General features: G+C 36.3%; 1 protein-coding gene across 5 annotated transcripts; it reads right to left on the bottom strand.

Annotated features, from left to right (window-relative positions):
• Positions 1–4,472: 4,472 nt before the first annotated feature.
• Positions 4,473–23,645, bottom strand: LOC109005196. 5 transcript variants are annotated; one of them, XR_001998428.2, is made up of 6 exons: positions 23,510–23,645; positions 23,244–23,376; positions 21,159–21,292; positions 20,096–20,590; positions 19,914–20,009; positions 19,443–19,500 (listed from the first exon to the last, which is right to left on the bottom strand). XR_001998428.2 is itself a non-coding variant. In XM_035687875.1 (4 exons), exons 2-4 carry the CDS (start codon positions 23,265–23,267, stop codon positions 5,228–5,230), a joined length of 315 nt encoding a protein of 104 aa, XP_035543768.1. In that variant the 5' UTR covers positions 23,268–23,376; positions 23,510–23,645; the 3' UTR covers positions 4,473–5,227. The 5 variants fall into 5 exon arrangements, 1 of the variants encoding a protein (XP_035543768.1); XR_001998436.2 differs by lacking the exons at positions 19,443–19,500; positions 19,914–20,009; positions 20,096–20,590 and adding an exon at positions 4,473–5,460; XM_035687875.1 differs by lacking the exons at positions 19,914–20,009; positions 20,096–20,590; positions 21,159–21,292 and adding an exon at positions 4,473–5,460.

Below are 23,645 nucleotides of genomic sequence, written 5' to 3'. Positions count from 1 at the left end.
TTTAGATTTGGCCAATTCAATGTGGGGTGTTTTTTAAATCAATTATGTAAATTTTAGTCAACTTTTTCATTTGGCCAAGTCAATGAAGATGCTCTGCCATCATTTCTTTTTATATATTAGTTTTGTATTATAAGGAGAAGCTACCTGTAGCTTGTGTACTTAGCCCCTTGATGTTGAGCTAGCTGTATTTACAATTTTTGAGAAAAAGACACCATTTTGATAACATGCATATATATATATATATATATATATATATATATATATCAGATAGTAGGTTTTTTATAGGAAGCTATGGCATGTGTATTGGAAGCAATCCATGTCATCACATGTGTATATATAAAAGTTTATATATGTGCATATAAAAATGTTCAATTTTGTCAAGGAGGTCAGATATTGATGAGAGTATATGGTCTCATCGCACGTGTATCTCATCACATTACTTCCATATCCGCATTATCATCATATATAAAACCATGTTAAATTAATTAACATATTGTAAGACCCATAGTGTCAAGCCCGGTCCCGTGAACAAGGCCAAGCCTTTCTTGGAGTGAATGATACGGCGTAGTTTTGGGTTAGTGTTTTCTTCATCATCAGCTTCCTCCCGATTGTTTCTCCCCCCCTCTTTCTCTTTTGGTTTTTCTTTGTTTCCAGACGTCTCTCTCTCACCCATTACTCACCTTTCCTCTACCAATTTTTCTCTTCTTGTCATTTGGGTCTGTTTCATGAGTCCGAGTTTCATGCCCTAACATTTCTCCATTTCCTTTTCCCTCAAAATCGGTTTCTCTCTCAAAGTCGACGCCCCTCTCTCTCGCATCCCTCTATTAATACAGATTAGTGTTTCTCTCTTCAGACTCGTCTCTTCTCTCCCTCTTGTGCAGTTTCTTCGTCTTCAGGTATCTGTCCCTTTCTCTCTCAAGTCGACACCTTTCCTTTTTATTAGTTTTACTTCATTTTATTCTCTGTTTCAATGCATTGCCTGCGTTGGGTTTTTCCCAGGTGGTGTTGCTGCATTTTCTCCCTTACTGGTTGTTTGGCCTGTAGACGCTCACCCACTCTCACTTCTCTCTTGTTCTCTCCCGTCTGCGAAGTGGTTAATCTCTTTGCCGTGGTGTTGAGGCCGAGCTCTGTCGAATGGGTAAGGAAACCGAGTGTCGTCTTACATTTTTTCATGGTGTAAATTAGTGGCTTTTAATGTCATGATCGTTGGAAACTTTCTACTGTTTATAATCGAATTTGAGGGCTTTGTAATCTGATGGTGTTTTGTTGTTGAAGAAGAATTATAAAGGGTGGCTGTTGGGTTTGACGTGGTTGTGTGGGAGGAGTTTTGTAACTTTTCGGTGTTGTTCATGGTTGTTCTGAGTGTTTATATAGACAATTGAATTGACGTGATTTTCTTGTGGTTATAAGTTGCGGTCTGAGTTGGTATTGACAGTCAAGACTGTTTTTATGGCTGGTTGCATGTGACGACGTGTGTTTGATTTTGGTTTGGTGGATCTATCAGTCATTATTGAAATTGAAATACAGTATTTTGGACTGAAGTGTGAGATGTTCGATTTAGTATTTGGTTGTTTGAGTTTGGTTATTTTGCTGAAATGAGGGTTGGAATCATGAGTTTTAATTATTTTGGATCGAAGTTGTGTCAATGGCCTTTTAACACTTTGTGTATATTTAGTTTCTATCAATAGGTGACGAGATCATTAGAGGTCGAATTTCAGGCATAGATAATACGCTGCAGGAGTCAGGTAAACGGGGTTCTTATGCTAGGTTTTATAAAAGTTAATAAGACTGAGATTGACTTTCAGAAAACTTGCATATTTTGTGATGTAATGAGAGTTTGGGAAAACAAAAACCAATCTTGGTCGCTTATTTGCATTATTCATGAAACCTGGGTGAAAAGGAAAAATATTTTTTGACATGCATTCTGTAGACATGAGCTAAATTCTGTCTTGTGGTCTCTAAAATCTAAAAAAGAGCGATATTAAGAATCTAAAAAATTGTGCATTTATTTAGAAAAATGCTTTGACTTTTGTTTTCAGTATGTGAGAAGGACCTGATTATGTTTTGGTACTCTATTTTATTTTAATATGGCATCTGAAAACCTTTGGCATGATGTATTGATCTTGTATCTGACTCTATCTCTGCTCTGCTTTGTTATGCTCTGCTCTGTTTGGGTTGGTACCAACTTCTCTATCTCTGAGTGCTCCCAATTTAGAAACAAAGTGGTTTTATTATGATTTTTCCTGTGTGCACACTCGGGACTCGGAGAAGAATAAGGGAAAGATTTTACCTTTGTCTCTACCCGATTTGGCCATTGAGGATAGCACAACCCTACCACGGGGGTGAAACATTTGCTCTGCTCTGTTTTGATGTGTTGATGATGCTCAGGTTATGATATGCCAAAGTACTACGGATTTTACTTGTCTTAAAATCATCGCTCTGTTACTTTTGAAAAACATGTTTTGTTCTGCATGATAACTCTAGAAAATATTTTTGTTCTGCATGCTGTACTTTGTAAATGCTCGTGTTTGCACGCTAGCATATGTCCTCTGCTTACTGAGTTATTGATAACTCACGCCCCTTTATCTTTATAATATTTTCAGATGGTGTGGAGAGTCCAACTGAGGACATGGATTAGAATGGTGAGCATGATTAAGCTGAAGAGAAGATGTTAAAAGAAGAAATTTTGATGTCCTTTAGATTTGATGTCTTTTAGATTTAATTATATCTTGAGTTTAGTAAGACTTATGAAATTATCAGTTTGGTTTGTTATGACTACCGGGAGATTTTGGACCCCTTAGTTTCTTTTTTTGTTGCGGTAATAACCTTGCGGAGTTTTCAATGTGTTTATTTAGAATACATGAGATTGAGCTTTGCTTATAAAGTTTTGGAGATTTATTTTAGTTGTGTTGGGAAACAAGTTTTTTAGTAACAAGTAGTAATTCTCCCAGCCACCCGAGCTTGAGGCACTACACATATATTCTTTCTAGAAGTGTCGTCCCAGATACCAATTGCAATTCTTTAACAACAAATCAAGCGTTATTATTATTATTGTAAAATTTTAAAAAATTAAACTATTTATTATATTTTCTATGAAAATTTCAAAAAAAATTGTAATGTTGAGATGAAACACTTTCACTATCCAAACGAGGCCTAAATTTATGTCCCCCGATGTCACGCGATTCCACCATTCACTTCTAGGAGTTGATCTCAATTTTATTTATTTATATTTGTCAAATGAAGCAAGGTGAAATGATATATCTACAAAAGATGCATAAAATTCCATAATCCATTTGTGGCAAAGCTAATAAGACTCGAAACCAATCCTGCATGGATGGGATGAAGTGATCATTAGTCTCTGGAAAAAGGATGCCTTGAATTCACAACCGGAATGGTAATTGGGATATACATTATTCAATAAGGAAATCATCAGAGGTAGCCGCCCATTGTGATACCTGATAATTACGTCGTTTCACAAGCACAACTCTGAGATCATAAGGCATAATAAAACACACATTAATCCATTAAAAAAAAAAAAAAAAAAACACTGAAATGCTGAGGAACTACCTTAGATGATCAATCGTTTGATTCTTCGGAAACATTGCACCACCCAAAACCAGAATTTTTCTAGGCCCACTAGCCGAGGAACTCCAAAACAAAGTGCCAAGATTTATTTTCATTAGAAAAGTTTCATGGCCTCCTTAATCCCTGAACTACCAATATTCACACCTACAACTATGGATTTTTCTGATTCTAAACACAACCATACAAATGTTTTACTAGCCTTCTTGGTTTCGTTATAAACAAAACAGGATCCATAAGTTGCAGACAAACGACTTTCAACTGAACCTTATCAATCACCACCATTTTACCGAGTCACAACTAAACCGACAAGGCTCCTCGAGATATTCTATGTAACAGAAAATATAGTTCTGGTGGGAAAAAAAATCCACACTTGTTGCCCAAGGTAGTTTGATAAACCAGAGACACAACTAATTAAGCCCCTAAGTAAATATAAAAACAATGAAAATTATCCAAGATTCAAAGACATGGTTTTAAACCCAAGAAGAGCATTATACCTGTAGGGAATATTGAAAGAAATGCCCATAACATTGCATACATGCATGAAACAGAGAATACCAAATTTTCAAGTACTTCTGGAAAGAAACGCAGCCAACCAAGATTTCACATTACAAGTTAACCCCAAATATGTCTTATCAAACCAAGCACAAATGAAGACCTTCACACTATTCATACAAAATAGTGTTTAAAAGGAATTGATTTATACATCTGTATAGTGGAAGATTGCATGTATTTATCATAATGAGGAGTAATGCTACATACAGTCATGGAATGCGCAAACGCCGTGCAGTCGCTTTGAAAAAGAGTGGGGTCCACTATTAAAAAATTAATTTCTTTTCATGTGGATCCCATATTCATTCACTTTTTTCAAAGCGACTGCACGACACTTTCACACTCACGACTGCAAGTATCATTTCTCAATGTTGGGTAGTTAAAAATCACTATACATAATCAATATATTGGAATATGAAGCATCACACGTACACAAATGCCCTATTCTCAACATTATTTCATCATACTAGCAGTTTACAACACCATCTATACAATAAACCATAAGTACTCAAATATCATGTGAGGTCTCACGCCATTACTGTGAACATCTTCAACTTCACTTCAAACGACAACAAGTGATGCGGACAACTAAAAATATGTCCTTACCCATGCTTATTGCTTCTTTCGGCAAACCAACATATATAACGCTTAGGCAACAAGACTGTTTAAACTTATAAAAACAACATGATGTTAACCACCCATAGCCATTATTAAATTGCATAACTTTACATTTGCTATCATATTATAGCATGAATCAGCACATCTCAAAGCATCTACTAGAGCCTGAAAACTTGTATCAATAAAAGTAGCACATCTCAAAGCATCTACTCAACCCCCTTGTATACTTCAAAGAAAAGCTTAGCTCCCAAAAGTCAGCAAGTAATGTGTTGGGGTATAAAATCAGGTCCCATGAGTGTGACAAAGCAATTATATCAGGAATCTGTGGGTTTTCTGTTTTTAATAAACAGAAAATTAAATCATGACATCAAATTATATTACATTCATTTTTTATATGAAGCAACTTGACTATAAATGAGAGCTTAGAAAACTTCTCACAAGTTGGATACAGTGGACGTCTTGCACCGTCAAACAATTAGTCAAATGTTTTCCATTGCCGATCACTCATGGTGGGCTCTGAAGTACTGCCATGTTCAACGAAAGCATGGTCAAAGAATGATGCAGCCCGGGTGTCCTCTATCATCTCATCCATATCATCAATGAAATTATGAGATTCACAAGTAGTATTGTCATCACCGTCTGACGAACTCACACTCCAACTGTCACCCTCCCCATGAAATATCCAATGTGTATAACTTGGATCAATACCTATCATGAATAGATGATCTTTAACTTCATTGAATGGTAGGAATAGGTTATTACTGCATCTCCAACATGGACACCTGATGGTAGTTCGTCTAGGTGCATAGACTTTTGCCATGGTGAGGAGATTATCTATCCCTTCACAGAAGTTACGTGAGGTAAACCTATTTGGCACGTGCATCTAATTCTTGTCCATTTTTCAGCTCAATCGATTATGCAAAATGAATGAAACCTTAAGCAAATCAGTGAAATGATTAAGCTAGGTTGCTAAAATGATTAATTAATTAATATAAGAACAAAGAAATTAATATTTTTGAAACTTATTGAGAAGAACTTTTTAATACGTCATAGCTAATTTTGTATATGACTCTAACATGCCAAAAACATATAAGAAGCATAGCATTTAAAAAATTCTCTGACACGCCACATAAGACACTTTACGTTAAGAGGATAGAAACAATGGACAGATCTAATAATTGAACTAGACAATGGAGAAGTCCTTCAATCTCATATATATGTCACGTGTTAAGATCATGATCAATGCTTTCTCTAACATGCTAGGCTATACGGGTATAGTGTTATATAATATACCATGAGTGTGGCTCCTAGTCTTATTGCTTGTCCAAATGCCTTGGACCCCTTTGATCTCTCTCAAACTAAAAGGACTTTAATCTGTTATATATAATTAAGATCAGGCCCCAGCTTCCTTCTTTACATTAATATTCCATTCATTTTCATAAGTTGTTATGTTGGTATGAGCCAAAATTAAAACATGTTTGTAGTAGTATATATATATATCGTATCACCTATCAAGCCATAACAAATAACATTGATCCATCAAAACAACAACAAATAAAAAAACTAAGATAAAACAATAATTACATAGATTGAAGACTATGATACGTGAATGATATTCTAAAAAGTCTGAAACAACCTATAATCTAGTGGTATTCCCCTATCAATTACTCCTCTATCAGCCTATGGGTATCACTATTTTGGTATCTTCTCAACACAAACATAAACTCACTTTGAATAAAAAAAATAGGATCTCCAAAAATTTAGCAAATAAAGAGATGCAATTATCAAATTGAGACATACTTTTTTGCATGGAGTCAAAGAAAAAGAAGCATAAAAGTAAAGATAGAGATGCAATAGACATACTTTTCAGTTATTAACTTATCAGCATGTCCATCTCGAGCAAACACACAATTACTGCACTGCCAACACTTGGAAGTATACAATAATCACTGGAAATCTCAACGAACTCGGCAACTTAAAAAGATAAGAAAATACAACAAGTATATAATTTTGAAATGCGGGTTTGAAAATTGATCAATTTTCAATTAATTTGAAGTTTGTGAACAAAAAGGCATGGGCTACTATGGCAACACGGTGAGGATCCAAATCCCGGTGGGGCAGCCTAGGGAGTGAAAGGGTCGAACAAGTCATCATTAGAGAGAGAGAGAGAGAGAGAGAGAGAGGGCCCATCAATTACCAGACTCGACGAGGAAAGCAATTAGCGTCGGAGTGTTGGTTTGCCGGTGAGGAGACGACGGCGCAGCAAAGGTTCATGGTCCCAAGAGTGGCGGCGCAACAACACGTCGAGAGAGCTTTGTCAGTGCAGCAGGGGAAAATTTGCTACAGTTTGCTCATTTTTCTGTTGAGTTTGCTACATGTGTATAACAAAGTTTTTGCGGCACATGTGTTTTCGCCGCTAATAAACCGAATTCTACAATCATCGCAACAAATATTCGGGTTAGTTGTTGTTGCAGCGATCATGATATCACCGCAATAGCTCCATTTATTCATTGCGACTAGATTTTCACCGCATCAGGTAATTCTTGTTGTGTCGATTTTGGTGGCCGTAAGGAAAATCACAGCCATCAATGTTTAATGGCGTAATTATACTTGCCGCAAAATCTCATTGAAAAATATTTATGCATTACCTTATTTTTGGCGACAGTGTACTGCAACAAATAATATAAACCTTCGACAACCGGGAAAAGCGAGGCATAAACTCAATCCATTTGCAGCGACCTCATTAGTTGCGCCTCACTACGCCGCAAAAACTCTTAATTTCTAGCGATCTACTTAAGCGACGGAATAGCATTCGATGTTCTATAGTTGGTGCTAATTTGTGACCAAAACCAGCCGCGGGAAAAAAAACCGCAGCAAAAGCTAGGTTATGTTGTAGTGAAATAGGATTCAAAGCTAATTAGATAACACCAAACTATGTGAACTTTTTGGGGTTGTTTTGTGCTATGGGATCTATATTATGTGAATTTGTTGTTAGTCAATAACCTGGTTGTTTAGGGCTGTTTTGAATGATTAACTTGAAACTTTGGGGTTGTTATTATGTTGTGTGAATTTGTAATATGTGAATTTGTTGCAAGTCGATCATATGTAAGGTTGGGGTTGTTTTTTATGATTAACCAGATAATTTGGGGCTGCTTTTGTGTTGTATGATTAAGCGTATTCTTTTGTTGTCTGTTGTGTTCTAGTTCTTAAATCATTAATTGTGAAGGCATAAGCACACCTACGTCCGTCCACCTCTGCATCTTTTTCAAAAGGACAACTATAATAACCTATCCAGGCTCCCATAATCGAAGAGTCTAGTGAACTATTAGACTCTTTGGTAGGCACTCCTACTACCTTCCATTCTACCCCCGCCCTCCACCAGGTAGTAGAAACTTCAATAATATGTTTGAAGTATGGGATCACTTCACAAAAGTGTCTGATTGTGATCCCATAGAATCTAAAACAGTTTGTAACCATTGTGGGAGGTTGTGGAAATGTTATCCCAAAGGCAAGGCACTTCAGCCATGAGAGCACACATCCACATTTGCCCTAAAAACCATAAGAGTAAATTGGAAAAGAGTAAAACATTCTTGACTCCGGAGGCAAGAGTTAAAGGAGGGGAAGGGGAGAAAAATCTAGGGATGACAAAGTATTGAGAAGAAAATTAGGGCTACCCTTACTAGGATGGTGATAGTGGATCAGTTAACTTTTAGGGTTGTTAAGGGCCAAGGGTTTAAGGCTACAATAAACCCCTTGATCCTAGGTTTTCCATTCCTTCTTGTTTTACGGTAATGAGGAGTTATATGAGGTTATTCTTAGGAGAGAATGATAACCTTCCTACTTAAGTTGGACGTGGTTGAGAAGTATAAAAAAACCTTCCAACTTCTGTTTGATGAGAATCCCTACTCAGAAGTTTATTTGTCAAAGGATGGGCTTGGGAAAAAGGCTTTAGGAGCCCTTGGATTTGATGATTGGGAGACCACTAGAAAGTTTGCGAAGTTTCTTTATGTATTTTATAATGTCACATTGTGTATTTTTGGTCTACTATATGTTACATCGAATCTGTATTTTCATGAGCTTTTTAATATTCATGAAAACTTGAAGAGTTTTTGTAACAATAGTAATCAACGATTGAGTTCAATGGATTTTAGAAAGAAAATAAAGTATGATAAATATTTGGGAGATCTTCAAAAGATAAACAGGTTATTGTTTATTCCTGCCATTCTCGATCCACGGTAAAAATTGGTTACTCAAGCATTTGGTTCAATTAAACATTGGGCAGTAATGCATTTGTTGAACTCCTCAAGAGTGATATGGAATTCTTGAATAAAAAGTATGTTATGTTTGGTGATGGGTGTGCAAGTGGGTCTCAGTCAACTATGTCTCACACTCGTAATGAGAGTAGCACATCAATGTGGAGTAACTGTATAATTGATCCCTTCGAAGTAACCTTGATGGACTGTAAATCAGAACTAGAACGGTATTTTTTTGAGAATGTTGAGGTTCCTACGGAAAGTTTCGACATTTTAAATTGGTGGAGGATCAATTCCACCAAATATCCGGTTCTTGCTCTAATAATAGCAAGAGATATCTTGGCCATTCCAATCATCACCATTGCATCTGAGTCAGCATTTAGCATAGGGGGCCATGTCCTGGATTTGTTTCGACGTTCTTTGGCTCCTAGCACTGTAGAGGCTCTTGTGTGTGCGCAAAACTAGTTGAAGTCTACTCCTATATGCTTGAGTCAAAGTTATTTGGATACAATTGATGATGTAAACAACTATAAGTTAGACTCAAGTAATATATTTAAAGATTTTTTTTTTTCAATTTTTGTTATATATCTTGATTTTGTCATCTTTATACTAATCTTTATATTTAATATCTTAATGTAGAATTAACCACCGATGTGGCAAATATACTACATGAAGATGATTGAGATTTGAGGTGAATTTGTGAAATTGTGTAATTCTTCTTTGTTCAATTTTATTTCATTATTTTTATAAATTTATGTGGACCTATTTTATTTCCTTACTAATATTGTCCTCTTTTATTCAGGCACAACTTGGAATGGCACTTGAATTTTATTTCTTTTGTTGTTAACTTGTTGGAAATTTGAGATGGGAACATTTAATTTGGTTGGCATAAAAAAGTTGTTTTGTTGTTGTTGGAAATGGGAGCTTAGAAAATGTTGTTGTAATTGGGAAGAAATAACATTATGATGGATGATGGATAATGGATGATGTATGATGTGTTGGTTGGCTAATTTGGGAGGCTGGTTGTGTTTCACCACAACTTGGAATGGGAAAAGGCCCCCAATATTTGGTTTTGTTTATTGTTGGAATGAGAACATGCAATTGGTTTTAATTTGTGTTGTTGGTTATGTAACTTATGTTTTAGTTTTGGCTTGTATTAATTTTTGAGTGAATGGTTTAGTTTTTTACTTTTTTTTATGTTTAAGCATTGGCTTGTAAGCTGTAGTAAATCAGTAGTGATTAGTTGTAATTTTGGTTTTTTTTTTTTTTTTAATTTGTAGCAAATGATTTAGTTTTTCAGTTTTGGTTATGTTTCTAACAAAATTAGAGTAAATAACAATGAATGATTTAGTTTTAAATTATAACTTTTTGAGAGAATTGAAATTTGAAAGCCTACAATTTGTTTTTTTTTTTAAATGTGCCCAATATAAAGCTAAAAATATCCAAACAATGCCAAATCCAACTCCGCTCTGACAAGTCGGAATCGGAGTCGGATCAGAGGATATACAAGTCCGAGTCGGAATTGGAGGTCCGACAAAGTCGGATTCGGAGTCTAATTTAGGAGATTCCGACTCCGACTTGGTCAGTGCTCAACCCTAATTATTAGTTTTGTAAGTTTATCACCAGACACATACTGCTTTTACCCTCGTAAAACCGGTGCTCCAACTAGTACTTTTACTCCCTAAGAGCGTAGAGGCCACATGGGATTAATTAGTTTTAATTAAGTTAAACTGAAATTTGTTGGATAAATATATGATCTTTTAACAATACTTTCTAAGGAATGGTTAGTCAAATATGCGGAAAAACAAAGTTTGGCATGCTATATAACTGCGATTAATTAGCTAGTCTATATGTTTATGTAATTATCAAAATAAAAATTATTTTATTAAAATAAAATATTGATACAGAATGTTAGTCCTGAAATAGATCAGTTACGTACTTGGCCATTAATCCTAACATTACAAAATCAGATATAATCAGGACTTCTATAATTAGATACGTCATCTCCGTATTCTCCATAAATAGCATTAGTCAAGATTATGGAATGATGTCATATATCTTCAAACAATATGCATGCACTAGTCTTTTGAGTTGAGATGAGATGAGATGATATTATACTATATGTAGTGCACAACTGGAGACACTTTGAATATTAGCATATGAATTTGCGAGCACTTTAGTCTTTTGTTTTTAAATATATGATCGGGATTTTACAACGCTTTTATCAAAACAAAGGAGATTGATCTTAAGAAAGGGAAGAGATATAAATGGGTGCGAGATAATCTCGAAATGGAAACGAGTTAATTTAATTTTCCTCGGTTTTGAATTTTGAATTTGGAATTAACAAAAATTTCAACCAAAGATTTTTATAATGAGCAATATTTTTTATATGGTAGTGTTGACGTGAAACAGTCAATTAACAATGTTATTATTCATTTATGTGACACATTTTGAATAGTTTTATATTTCAATCACTTGAAATAGAGTCACTTAAAAAGTACCATATAATAAGTGTAGTTAGAGATAGTCCTCTTTTCCATTCTTAATGTTGGGTAGAAATGTGCATCGTAGGTGAGCAAAGATAGACGAAACGACTATAGGACTGGGTGCAAGGATGTCGGCCGTATAAGGGAAGGCGAGGGAGGATTGCGGCTAAATAGGGAACAAATGCACCAGCTGGCAGGATAGAGATGTGCCCATTATAAGCGTACCGCCACCAAGCTGAGTCATCCCAGTTTCCATTGATATCTCCTTTTGGCATTACTCTTCTTGTAAGAGACATGTGCCTGCAGAACACATATATCCCATCGTAAGGTTTGCTCCGTAAAGACACTTTCCTGAGAAGCGAATGATCCCAACACAAAATGAATGCATTCTATCTTATGTAAATACTCCTCCAAGTGAAATACAGTCTTCTTCAAGATCCCTACTTTCCAATTCCTAACTTAGGTATTGGAGGCATTCTCTCCAGAGGCGCATAGTCAGTGAGCCAGTTCCACATCCCAATCTACCCTTCTAATTTGGTGCGGTATTCTCACTGCCCTTTTTAAACATTTTATAACATGCATTCATCCATTCCTATATATATAGAGATACTATATATATACACATATATCGATAACATCCATTCATTTGTTTCATTTGTTCAATCTCATGCATTTGTCATAAGAATAATACACTACAATATAAATGAGTTTATGTGACGATTTAGCAATTGTGACAGGCCTCAAACTGTTACCACAAAAATATTTTCTGTAACGGTTCGTGGAAACCATCCCTAAAGGTAGTCGACAAATTGCATTACGTTCGAATGTATACATATTCACGTTCGAATGGGCCCTAGACATTCGAATGTTGAGGCTACTTACGTGCAAAAGTGTAAATTTTTTACGCCAACGTTCGAACATTAGTGATTCACATTCAAACATTAATTGATTTAATATTAAAGTTGGATATTTCAAATTAAAAAAGATTGAGAATTAAAGTTCAATGATTTAATATTAAAGTTAGATAAGCTAACAATAAAATAAATTGAGAATGGAAATTCAAAAACAGTAAATATATTAAATAATATTATTCATTACATATAATAAAAACAAAGAACAAAATATGATAAAATTTTGTAAACAACACTCAGATCAATGTGTTGTTCACAAATCATGTACTGCGGAACTCCTCAATCAATGTCGTGACCTTTTCATTCAGAATATCTACACAATAGGCAATCTTGGCGATAGTCTCCTCTACAGCCGCAATCTGTTTGTCGATCTGTCAGTCTCTGAGGAATCATCTCCTAGTGACATGGACATATTCACGAAAGTACTCAAAAGCAAGTCTGGTTTGGTAAGAGGTTTGGGACGATCTTTCAAGCGTGTCGGTTCATCCTCCATGACCTCGACTTCGGAAATTAATAATTTTACCAAAGATTTAGATGCAGCATACCAAAAAATTGAGCAGATGAAGTCGAGACAGCAGAAGTTGGAGTCTCTCTTATCACGACAATTTGATTTAGAGGCACATTTGCATAAGCGACAAAGAGACCAGGAGGAGAGAATACGCATTGAAATTCAAGAGCAAGTACAGAGGGAGATACTGGTCCAGATGGAACGTGTTATGTCACTTCAGCAAGATCGCGGTGAGTGAGAAAAGAAGAGAAAATGAATATATCATTATCATTATTAGAAACTGTTATCGTCTAATTTTGCAACTCTATAAGACATTATTAGTTGTTATATTTAGAGTGTAATATGATACAATTTTTATCCTTTTTAATTTTATGAAATTAATATTTCTGATAAGTACATTCGAATGTAAAAAACAAATGTTTGAACATGGCTTCACATTCGAATCAACGTTCGAACATAATACTACAAATTTCAACAAAACGGTCGAACATAAGTCACTTCGAATGTTAATCAGTAGAGTTAACATTCGAAGGTTAGTCTTTTGCATGCGAACATTACTTTCTGTAATGGATTTTAGCTATCACAAAAAAACTTCACGTTCAAATGTTACATCTCATGGAAGACTTCCAACCATCACAAAAAAAATACTTTTTGCGATGGTTAAATAATAAACCGTCACAAATTACTTTTCGTGATGCCTTTTTGGTGACAGTTGGAAGTATTTGTGACAATTTGCTTATTTTTTGTGATAATTTGCTTCTTTTTTTTGTGACAGTTTCATCCGTCATAAAAGTCAAAATGTGAGATTTCTTATAAAAGGGGGCTACCAAATAATAGGCTTATACATGCGCGCATGAATATATATATATATATATATATATATATATATATATCCTTTGAAGACATGTACACATAGTATAGCTTTGCAAAAATAACATTGTGTTTCAAGAAATTATAAGAACAATGTAGGGGTCAAATTTGCAACCTATAATCAAGCTAGGAAATAAGGTCGAAAATCAAGCTAAGAGATAAAACCAAAAAGAGATAGGACAAGTGGACTTAGACTTCTAACAGGAAAATGACACAGACGCCTAAGAGAGAGGTGACTCAGACTCCTAAGAGGAGAGAGACTCATTCTCCTAAAAGGAAAATACTTCACAAGGAAATAACTTCTATAAATAGCCTACGGGAGGTAACAAACACTCAACTTGATTACTTCACTACTTTAAACACTTACTCTTGTGTTATAATTCTAACTTAAGCATTGGAGTGTCCCCAGGGCAACCAGTGCTGCCTCTTTTTTTATTGCAGGTCATCCGTGTGGTTGATAGTGTGAAACACATCCTTTACAGTGGTGCCGTCTGTAGGATCTTTACAGACTTCAACGTGATTTTCATATGCCAACCATTACGCAATAACACGCAAACCATGATCCAGAAGCAAGCATGGCAGATGTAGAAATGAGATTGCCAGAAGCTGAGGAAAAAATGAAGCAGGTGATGGAAGTTGTCGAGCAACTGCAAAAAGAGAAAGAAGAACTGAAATGACAGAAAGACGGCCCCCCTACTATCCAAAATGGGCAGGTTGAAGGAGATGCGCATAGTGCATAAGGTGTAAACATCGAAGAGATAGAGAAGAAAAGGTTGCATGATGACTTGGGCAATCTGGTTGACAAGTACGAGGAGATGGTGAAGAGGATGGGTGGTTCCTCTTCTGTGGAGTAGCTGCTTACTCGTCAAATCTTCCTTACAGCGAGGAAGTCATAACGGTACCCCTACAGATGCTCACAGATCAACTTGTACGACAGATCCAAGGACCCCTTTGATCACCTTGAAAGTTTCAAGGCACATATGACCCTTCACGGCTTCCTTGGGGAAGTAGCTTGTCATGCTTTCCCATTGACGTTGAAAGGGATAGCACAAGGCTAGTATGTGACCCTACGTCCCGGATCTACTAGCAGTTTTGGGGAGTTGGCAAAGCAATTCCTTACACAATTTATGGCAAGTAGAAGGTGGCATAGACCAGCCACTTATATGCTAACCATAAAACAAAATGAGGGAGAAAGCTTGAAAGTCTATTTGACGCGCTTCAACAAAGAAAGACTCACTATGGATGACCAAGATGAGAAGATCTCCTTGATCACCCTCCTAGGGGGCATCTGGCCTCGAAGCCTGTTCATGGCTGAGTTAGCTAGGAGAACTCCATCCACCTTAAAGGAGTTCATAGATCGAGCAGACGATTTTGTGAATGTTAAAGACACGTTGCAAGCTCTCTTAGAGCTGAGGAGGCAATAAGCAAAGTCAAATAGCACTTAGACTTACTAGAAGAGATCAGGAAGGAAGTGGATCCAAAAGCGAGCATGACAAAAACAATTGAACGCTGGAGGCATACTGCACGACCCCCAACAAGCTCTAAACTTCTACACCCAACAAATCGAAACCATAACTCCACTACAACACTATGGCCAACACAACTGTAGTGCATCTTGCCACCCCCTGGCGAGCAACAAGGCCAATGCCCCTCAGCGGGCAACAAGGCCAATGCCCCTCGGTGAGCAATAAGACCCGCGCCCCTTGGCGGGCAACAAGACCCATGCCACTTGGTGGGCAACAAGATTCGCGCCCTAATTAATAAATTTTTGAACATTTGTTTGATCATGTGTTTTAATTTTTAATATTATATAAAATATTTTTCATATTATATATAATATATTTATAATTATGTATGAAATAATGTTATCAATGTATTATTATATTCCATAATGTATAACATATAGTATTAGTATCACTGTATCACTATAATATATGTATATATATATACACACTATATGTAGTAGTAACACTATAATAATATAATATATATTACTAGTATATATTAAAATATTATAAGAGTTAGAGTATAATATATGTATAATAGTATAGTTAACTTAATATGTTAGTATTAATATCACTATAATATAGTATTTAGTATTACTATTACTATTAGCATTGGTATAGTCTATAGTTATTTGGTATTATAATATATATTAATTTTGATAAATATATTTCTATACATTTGTTCATATACACTCTACTAATAGTATTACTAATATTTATATATATTAATATATATATATATATATTATAGTATACATATATAGTATACTATATGTATACTATAATATATCTATAAATATATGTATACAATATGTTAGTATTAAATATGTATATATTTATATAAGTATATGTGGGTTGCCGGTAAAAATCGACGATGTCCCATGTAAGTGTGCTTTTGGCCACAGTTCAACCAACTTGAATCCATTCCTGCATTGCATGAAGGACAAGCCCATTTTCCTTTAGTTGACCATCCTGACAGATTACCATATGCAGGAAAGTCATTTATTGTTCATAGTAAAGCAGCATGCAATCTAAATGTTTCCTTCGTGCTGGCATCATATGTATGTACCCCATCATAGTAAAGCAGTAACTTGACAATAAATGAGAGCTTTGAAAACTTTTTACACCCGTCGAATAGTGGACGATGGGCATCATCCAATAGTTTTTCAAATGGCAGGGATGGCGTAGGCTCGGTTATGCTTGGCTGAGGTCCAGGTTCGGTGTCCTCTAAGGGTGCATCCATGAACGTACCTTCCCTAATATCATCTAACATCTGCTCCATGTCATCAATGTATTCATCTTCATAACTAGGTGAGGCACCATCATGGTCATCACTAACATCCAAAATTTCCTCCGCCCCATGTAATATCTAGTGCTTGTAATTTGGGTTAATCCCATTTATGAACAAGTGGGTTTCAACCTCGCTTATAGGTAGGAAGATATTATTGTAGCACGAACGGCATGGACACCGAATGCAGTCACTTCCAACTACGTGGCTTTAGGCTAGTGTGAGGAACTGTTCAACCCCTTCAGTGTATTGTGCTTACATAAGTCGATCATTAATTTCCATCCAACTCTTGTCCATCTAGAAGACATAGAAGTTGCGCTTAATAAGACATATAGAAGGGGGAAGATAGTCCTAATGGCACAATGCAGCTAATGTTTTGGTAAGGAATCACCTACCAAAGATTGAACAGCATGAACGTGGTTAGGCCCACATTTTGATTGCAACTTTATGAAAGGGGATCTTTCATAATATTCCAATATACTAGGGTCAACTATATGACCCAAGCCAGTTGAACACCCTGTACTGTTAAACAAAGAACAAACAGATTCACGTGCAATGTAAATAATACAATTGACACAGGACTCTATTTCATTAGTAGAGAAAGCTGCCCTATTAGACAAAATTGTCATCTCTATATGTCACACTTAGCCATAAAGAGACATACCCGTAAGTTTCGTCATAATAAGCCAAGGTGTGGCAGTGTTTGGCATTCACAGGCCAGGTTTTAAACCAGTATTCTTTTGTTTCTACATGTGAATATTTATTTAATTTTTTTATCGACACATGATAAACAAACATTTATAATGCTGTCCAAATTGTTTCTTAGGACATAATGTGACTCACATGAACAACAAGTGTTAAGACTAGATGAACCACTTATTAGCCACATACAATTTTTTTTAAAATTAGTAATTTTAAAAGAACCAAATTCCTACATGTAGTCACAGACCTAACTGATGGAAGATCCCATCCACCCTATTAAAAGAAAAATATATATTGATTGAACTGGAAATAGGGGTGATTAATGGATGCATGGAAGGTATTCACCAAAAAAAAATGGATGAAAGGAATATTTAATAGGGTTTCAACATTATATAGCACTTGCTGGAAAAAAAATATATACCTTCACCGTAAGGGGATTTCAGTAACACATCGATCCAAAAGGAAAAAGGGCTCACAACTTAATTAATGATCCTTTCCCCAAGAGTATTAGGGAGCAAGTTGTTGATAATAACAATGATCCACCTGACTCCAAATACAAAGAGTTTGGAGTCAAGAGTTAGCTGGCCTGGGGGCTGTGATCAAAGATTTCCTAGATAAGAAATCAACTTTTGTTGGTCAAATATTTATTGGGGTTATTGTGCATAATAGTAACACAATAACAGTAGGTCTCGCAAGAGCTAAAGCTCATCTCACTAATGCAGGGACCAACGTGTCACAGTGGACTTAAAAATTGAGTGATATAAGAATTTCATGATACTTTAATGAAAACGACCTACATCTAGCTAGCTGAAAACTAGATGTATGCAAACATTAAGTGATGAAAGCTTACACAAAGTATGTGGAGTGTTAACAAGCAACTGGACAACTTCGCTTCAACATTTATTAATCTAGGGCCCATGGAAAAAAGTGCTTTGGAAAATCTTGCCACAATTTTTACAACAAAACTGCGGTATAAATTAGTTTTCAGCTTAGCTAGGTTTTACAACATTTGTAACGCCCCGTTCCTGGAGGTCCGGAGAGTTAACTCTTAATACCTAAAATCAACTTAAATAATACAACTTAATTAATCCAGTTAATTAAACCAAATATCTAAATTCCTCCATGGGGATAATAAAGAAAACCTTAATAACATAAATTAAAAACTCCCCAAAACTCGAAATTATCCTTAACTCATCAAATAAGCACTTGTACCCTCAGGTACTTATTCCACTTCGATCATCACACTTTGCTAAAACTTCCTACTCCTATTCTCCAACTGAACCATCAAAATCATCTGAAAAATATATGGAGATAAGGAGTGAGTTATCAACAACTCAGTAAGCAGAGAACATATACCAGTATATAAACATGAGCATTTATAGAAATCAGAATGCAGAACAAAATATTTTCATTTTCAGAGTGCGGAAGCAAAACATGTTATAAAAATATCAGAGCGAAAATTTAGAAATATTCTCATAAAAAAAATATTCTTTGGCATAGCATAAATAATCATCATTATCATCAGATCATCATATCAGAACAGAGCCCATGTATAACCCCCGTGGTAGGGTTGTGCATTTGCGGATAGCCAAGCAGAACATAAAACACTATGTCACCAAGGTGTGCACTCAAAACAGAGACCACTACTATAACCCGTGGCAGGGCCGTATCCACTATTATTACCCGTGGTTGGGCCGTATCCACTATTATAACCCGTGGTTGGGCCGTATCCACTATTGTAACCCGTGGTTGGGCCGTATGCCACTATTATCACCCGTGACAGGGCCGTAACTGAACAGAACGGAAACAGAATCAAATTCAGAATCAGAGAGTCATGCTAAAGGTTTTCAAAAATCACGTCTTATCCAAACAGAGTACTGAACAAAAATCTTCGAAACAGAACAAAATCATATCATAACATAATTTATGCACAAATTTCATATTCGCTCTCATTTTCAAAGTTTAGAAACAGAATGTCAAATATAAGCTCATGTCTACACCAGTCATGACAGAAAATACTTTCTTCTTAAACAGAATCTCATGAGTAATGCAGAACAAATAACTGAGGTAGTTCAAATTTCTTTTCATAACAAAACATGTATATTTTTCAAAAAGGACCTCAGTTCATTTTATTTAATGCAAAGTCTAGCATAGGAACCCCGCTTACCTGGACTCCTTAGCTTTTCAGAATTTTCCTCAAAATGTCGATAATTAACAATCGTCACCTACCAAATAATCAAGTAAATTTCGTAAATTTCCAATTATTCACATACTTTGATATTTAATCCTAAGTTTCTAAAATAACCTATTTTAATCCTTCAATACCTAAAAATCCTCATAACCTTAAAATACCACAGCTTTCCGAAATCCTCATTATCCACTTAATAAAACATAAATCCATCTGCAAACTCAACTTCAATTAAAGACAAGTTTGAGCTACAAAAGCTTTTGTAAAATACAAGCTGAACATAAAACCAAACCCAAACCTAAAACAAAGCCCATACAAAACCCATTTTAAAAACAAAATACATTCAAATCCTATTGGCTTAAGGGAAAAATGGTAATCTCATAAATATCTTCCCCTACCCACTAACTTTACGTAACTGCAGTACTTATAACCATAAATTCCGAAACTCACGAGTGAGGGAAGACGTGCGACAGGAGCTCCCATGAGGGAAGGAGATCGTGGAGGAGTTGAGTTGCGGTGGGCGGAGGTTGTCCCGACGGCAGCGCACTGAAAGAGAGAGGGAGGAAGAGAGAAACACGGTGAGGTAGACGGAGAGTGAGGGAGAGACGGAGAAAGAGAGAACGAAGGCTCACCGTGATGCAGCGAGACGTGTGATGGTCTGGAGCTGGGCGTTGACCCGGGCAGCTTCCAATCACGGGTGGCTAGGGCGTCGGCGTCGCTTGTAGCTGCGGCAACAGGTGGGGTGGTGGCTTACGGGCGGTGAGTTGGTTGAGCCATGACTGCTCTGTTTCGGTTGTCTAAAACAGGGGAAATTTCGTGGTTTGCAACAGAGACAGTGGGAGGCGTTGAGCGGAGGCTTTGTGTGGCTGCGCACAGTGGCTTATGGTTCCACAAAGGGCTGTGCAGAGGCCCAAGGCTTCTGTCATGCAGGGGAAACTCGCACGGGGTGATTTCCGTTCGGTTGAGCGCATACGAGAGTGGGCTTTTGTGATGGTGAGGTCGTATAACAAGATGCGAACGTGGTCTAACGCCGTGGGTGTGGAGGCAAAGAGACAGCGACGGTACTGCCTAGAGGTTGTGGAGGGTGGCAGCTTGTGGTGGATGATGGTTTTCGGATGGAGCTGCTTCTGCGCATGCGTGGGTGGAGATTGTCGTGGTAGTTTAGCGGCTATTCTTGGTAAACTAACAAGCAGGTACGTATCTATATATATATATATATATATATATATATTGGCGATAAAAAAAAAACCCTAGAGAAATGAGGGAGACGTGTGTGGGAGTGAAAGCAGAGTTGTGTGTGTGCATGCATGGAGTGGACGGAAACGATAAAACGTGCGGAAAGAGAAGAAAAAAAAATAACGTGCGAAGAAACTAAAATAAAATAAAATGAACTAAAAATAAACAAATACAAATAAAATAAAATTTGAGCAAGATTGGGTCAGGGTGTTACAACATTATATTTGGAAAATCCATATGATTAACTATAAGGAAGGGTATAATTCTCAAATGGGGTAAACATCACAGTGGCCAAAAGATCCAAGTGAAAGGCAAAAAAATAATATAACAAAAACCTTAACCTCAGAACTACACTGATAACAAGTGTGAATGTAAGTTTTATAGTAAAGCATCATAGGTGTGCATGAAAGTTCGTATGTAACAAACAAAGAACAAGAGTGTGGGAAGCTATCTACTTACGAGTCTTATTTTCTCAATCAGCATAATCATTGAATAGTTGGTCTGCTCCTAATCAAACATACTTTGTTATAGGAAAGCATCAAGGTCAAGTTGATTTCAAATTTAGCAAAGAGAAATACCAACGCCTGTAGGCCCTGCACAAGGGATCAACAAATTATATATTATTTTTTTACATTGATACTTTAATCAAGGAACAACGGAAATTCTTTATTATTCCAATATAGTTATCATACAGCAGTACTACTACTGCCCTATTAAACCAGGAGTTTTTGCATGCATGCAAGGAGGAAGACATATATGTACTTTGAGCAAAAAGAAGTAGTAGTATTTGTACTAAGTAATTTTTATGCCGCCTCATACATGGCAACAATGTGTGTTCCCAAAGTAATACGTACCTTTTTGCCTCTCAGAAAAAGAAACAGACATTATAATAAATACAAAACCTCCCCACTTTTTGTTCCCATTTGAGCCCAACCCTAACGTGTCCTAAGAGTAAAGCCCTACATATTAGATCATGTCCAAGTCCAAGTTGACCAGCCCACACCCAATTAGTAGGCCTGCCTTCACCTAAGGTTAATTTAAGTATGTTTACTTGACATCAATATTATTGGAGCAACTCACTCTCAGCACTTCACCAACCAAAATCATCAACAACATTTTAAGTTCCATGGAAAATCTCATTAAAACAGGCCACGCAAAAAAGAAAAGAGAAAAAAGGAAAAAAGGTTATACTAGAGTGATCCAACATAGGGCAAACAAAACTGCTCCTATTTTACATCCAATGGTCTAGACTCACTAGAAGCTTCAAGATCTTTGCACAATTTGTTTACTCTCCAAACCCAAAGGGCCTCCATTTCCGTGTGTGTTTTGAGGAGAGAGATAATTTGACTTTACTTAATAAAGTATATATACCTGCTACTACTACTATCGCTATGACATCTACAAAGCACTCTCATCATCTCTTATCAAAACCACCCTACACCCCCCCCCCCCTTCCCCCAATGCTAAGCCCTAGCACCAAAGCTCACCCTCACTTCCACCGTTGCTTGGTAAGTTCCATTTCTAACATTCATTTCCATACTCACTTAACCCTTATTCTTTTTCTTCTTGTTTGTATAAAGTGGTTTTGTTTTGCCTCCTTTGATTAACTTTTATGTTCCACATCCTTTCCTTGAATAGACAAATGATATGGGTTTTGGTTGGGCTCTGTGTTTACTGGGAAAAATGCTTATCTTTTCCTGCAATTATTGATATCACTTGGTACCCGGTTGCATTTCATATTTTATCCAGTGTGCTAAACTGATATTCGATTGCCTATATCTACTGCAACTTTTCCCCCAAAATATTGCATCCATGGTTGAGATAATTGAACATGACTCATTAGATTAGATTCTTAAAATATTTTTCCTGGTGTTTATCATGCCTTGCCATTTGAGTTCTTCAAAAACTACTTCATTTTCTCGCTGAGAAAAGGAGCTGGTTCGATATGCATTTGACTATTTCATTTGGCCAATCATGTTAATTCTTGAGAGTGATTGCCTATTGTCAGTAAATGAGTTAAGTTTTGCTGGGAACAACAATTTCAGTTCTTCAGAATGATTACCTATTGTTAGTAAATGAGCTAATGCATAGGATTAGTTACTTTTATGCTTTGGTCTAGGCAACTACTGAGTACATCAATCAATTATCACTCACTCCTTGGATCAAGTGAGGCCACGAAATTAATTCCACACATGCATACATGACATTCATTCATCTACTGGGTGTATTTAGATGGGGAAATTAATGAGGAGATGTATATCATGTATCACAACCAATAGCAAAAATTAGCAAAATTTCTAAACATAATTTCATAAAAATGATAAACATAATGTCACAAACCAAACTCTACAAACCCAACTCTACAGCAACCCAACTCTACAAACCCATCTCGTACCAAAGATCACAAGAATTTCACCACGTCTCTAATGACGTTATTGATTTCAAATTAACTCCATGACTCTCACAATTCGTGGATGCATCAAGAGTATCGGCAATATATTGGATCTAAATATTCAATGACTATTTTCCAGGGAAAAAAAATACCTTAATGAAGGATCTAACTGTCATATTTGGCAATTCTCGCTCCTCCCACAAATCGAGCTCTACTTTCCATCTTGCCTAATGGTGGCATGAACCCTTCCGAACCAGTCTTGGCATGACAATATTTGAAGGATAGCTGTGCCGAATAGAGTGTAATTAAGATAAAACAACAATTTCGAGAAAACAAGCCACAAAACCCTAAAAAGTTTTACAGATTGAAGACACTGGAAGAATTAACGAGATAGGGTTCGAGATTTTCTAAAGGCTACCTTATGATTCGGTTCAACAAACGGCCTTCAGTATGATAACAGGTTGAAGGCATCTTCGATCTGGGAAGGGAACATCGAAAGGAAAATAACAGGGGGAGGAAGATGATGGTAGGAAGCAGGGAAGCAACGGGAGAAT

This window comes from Juglans regia, chromosome 2 (assembly GCF_001411555.2).
Source record: "Juglans regia cultivar Chandler chromosome 2, Walnut 2.0, whole genome shotgun sequence".
Taxonomy (NCBI): Eukaryota; Viridiplantae; Streptophyta; class Magnoliopsida; order Fagales; family Juglandaceae; genus Juglans; species Juglans regia.
The sequence above is the reverse complement of the archived record's forward strand: the minus strand, read 5'-3'. Positions and strand labels throughout refer to the sequence as shown.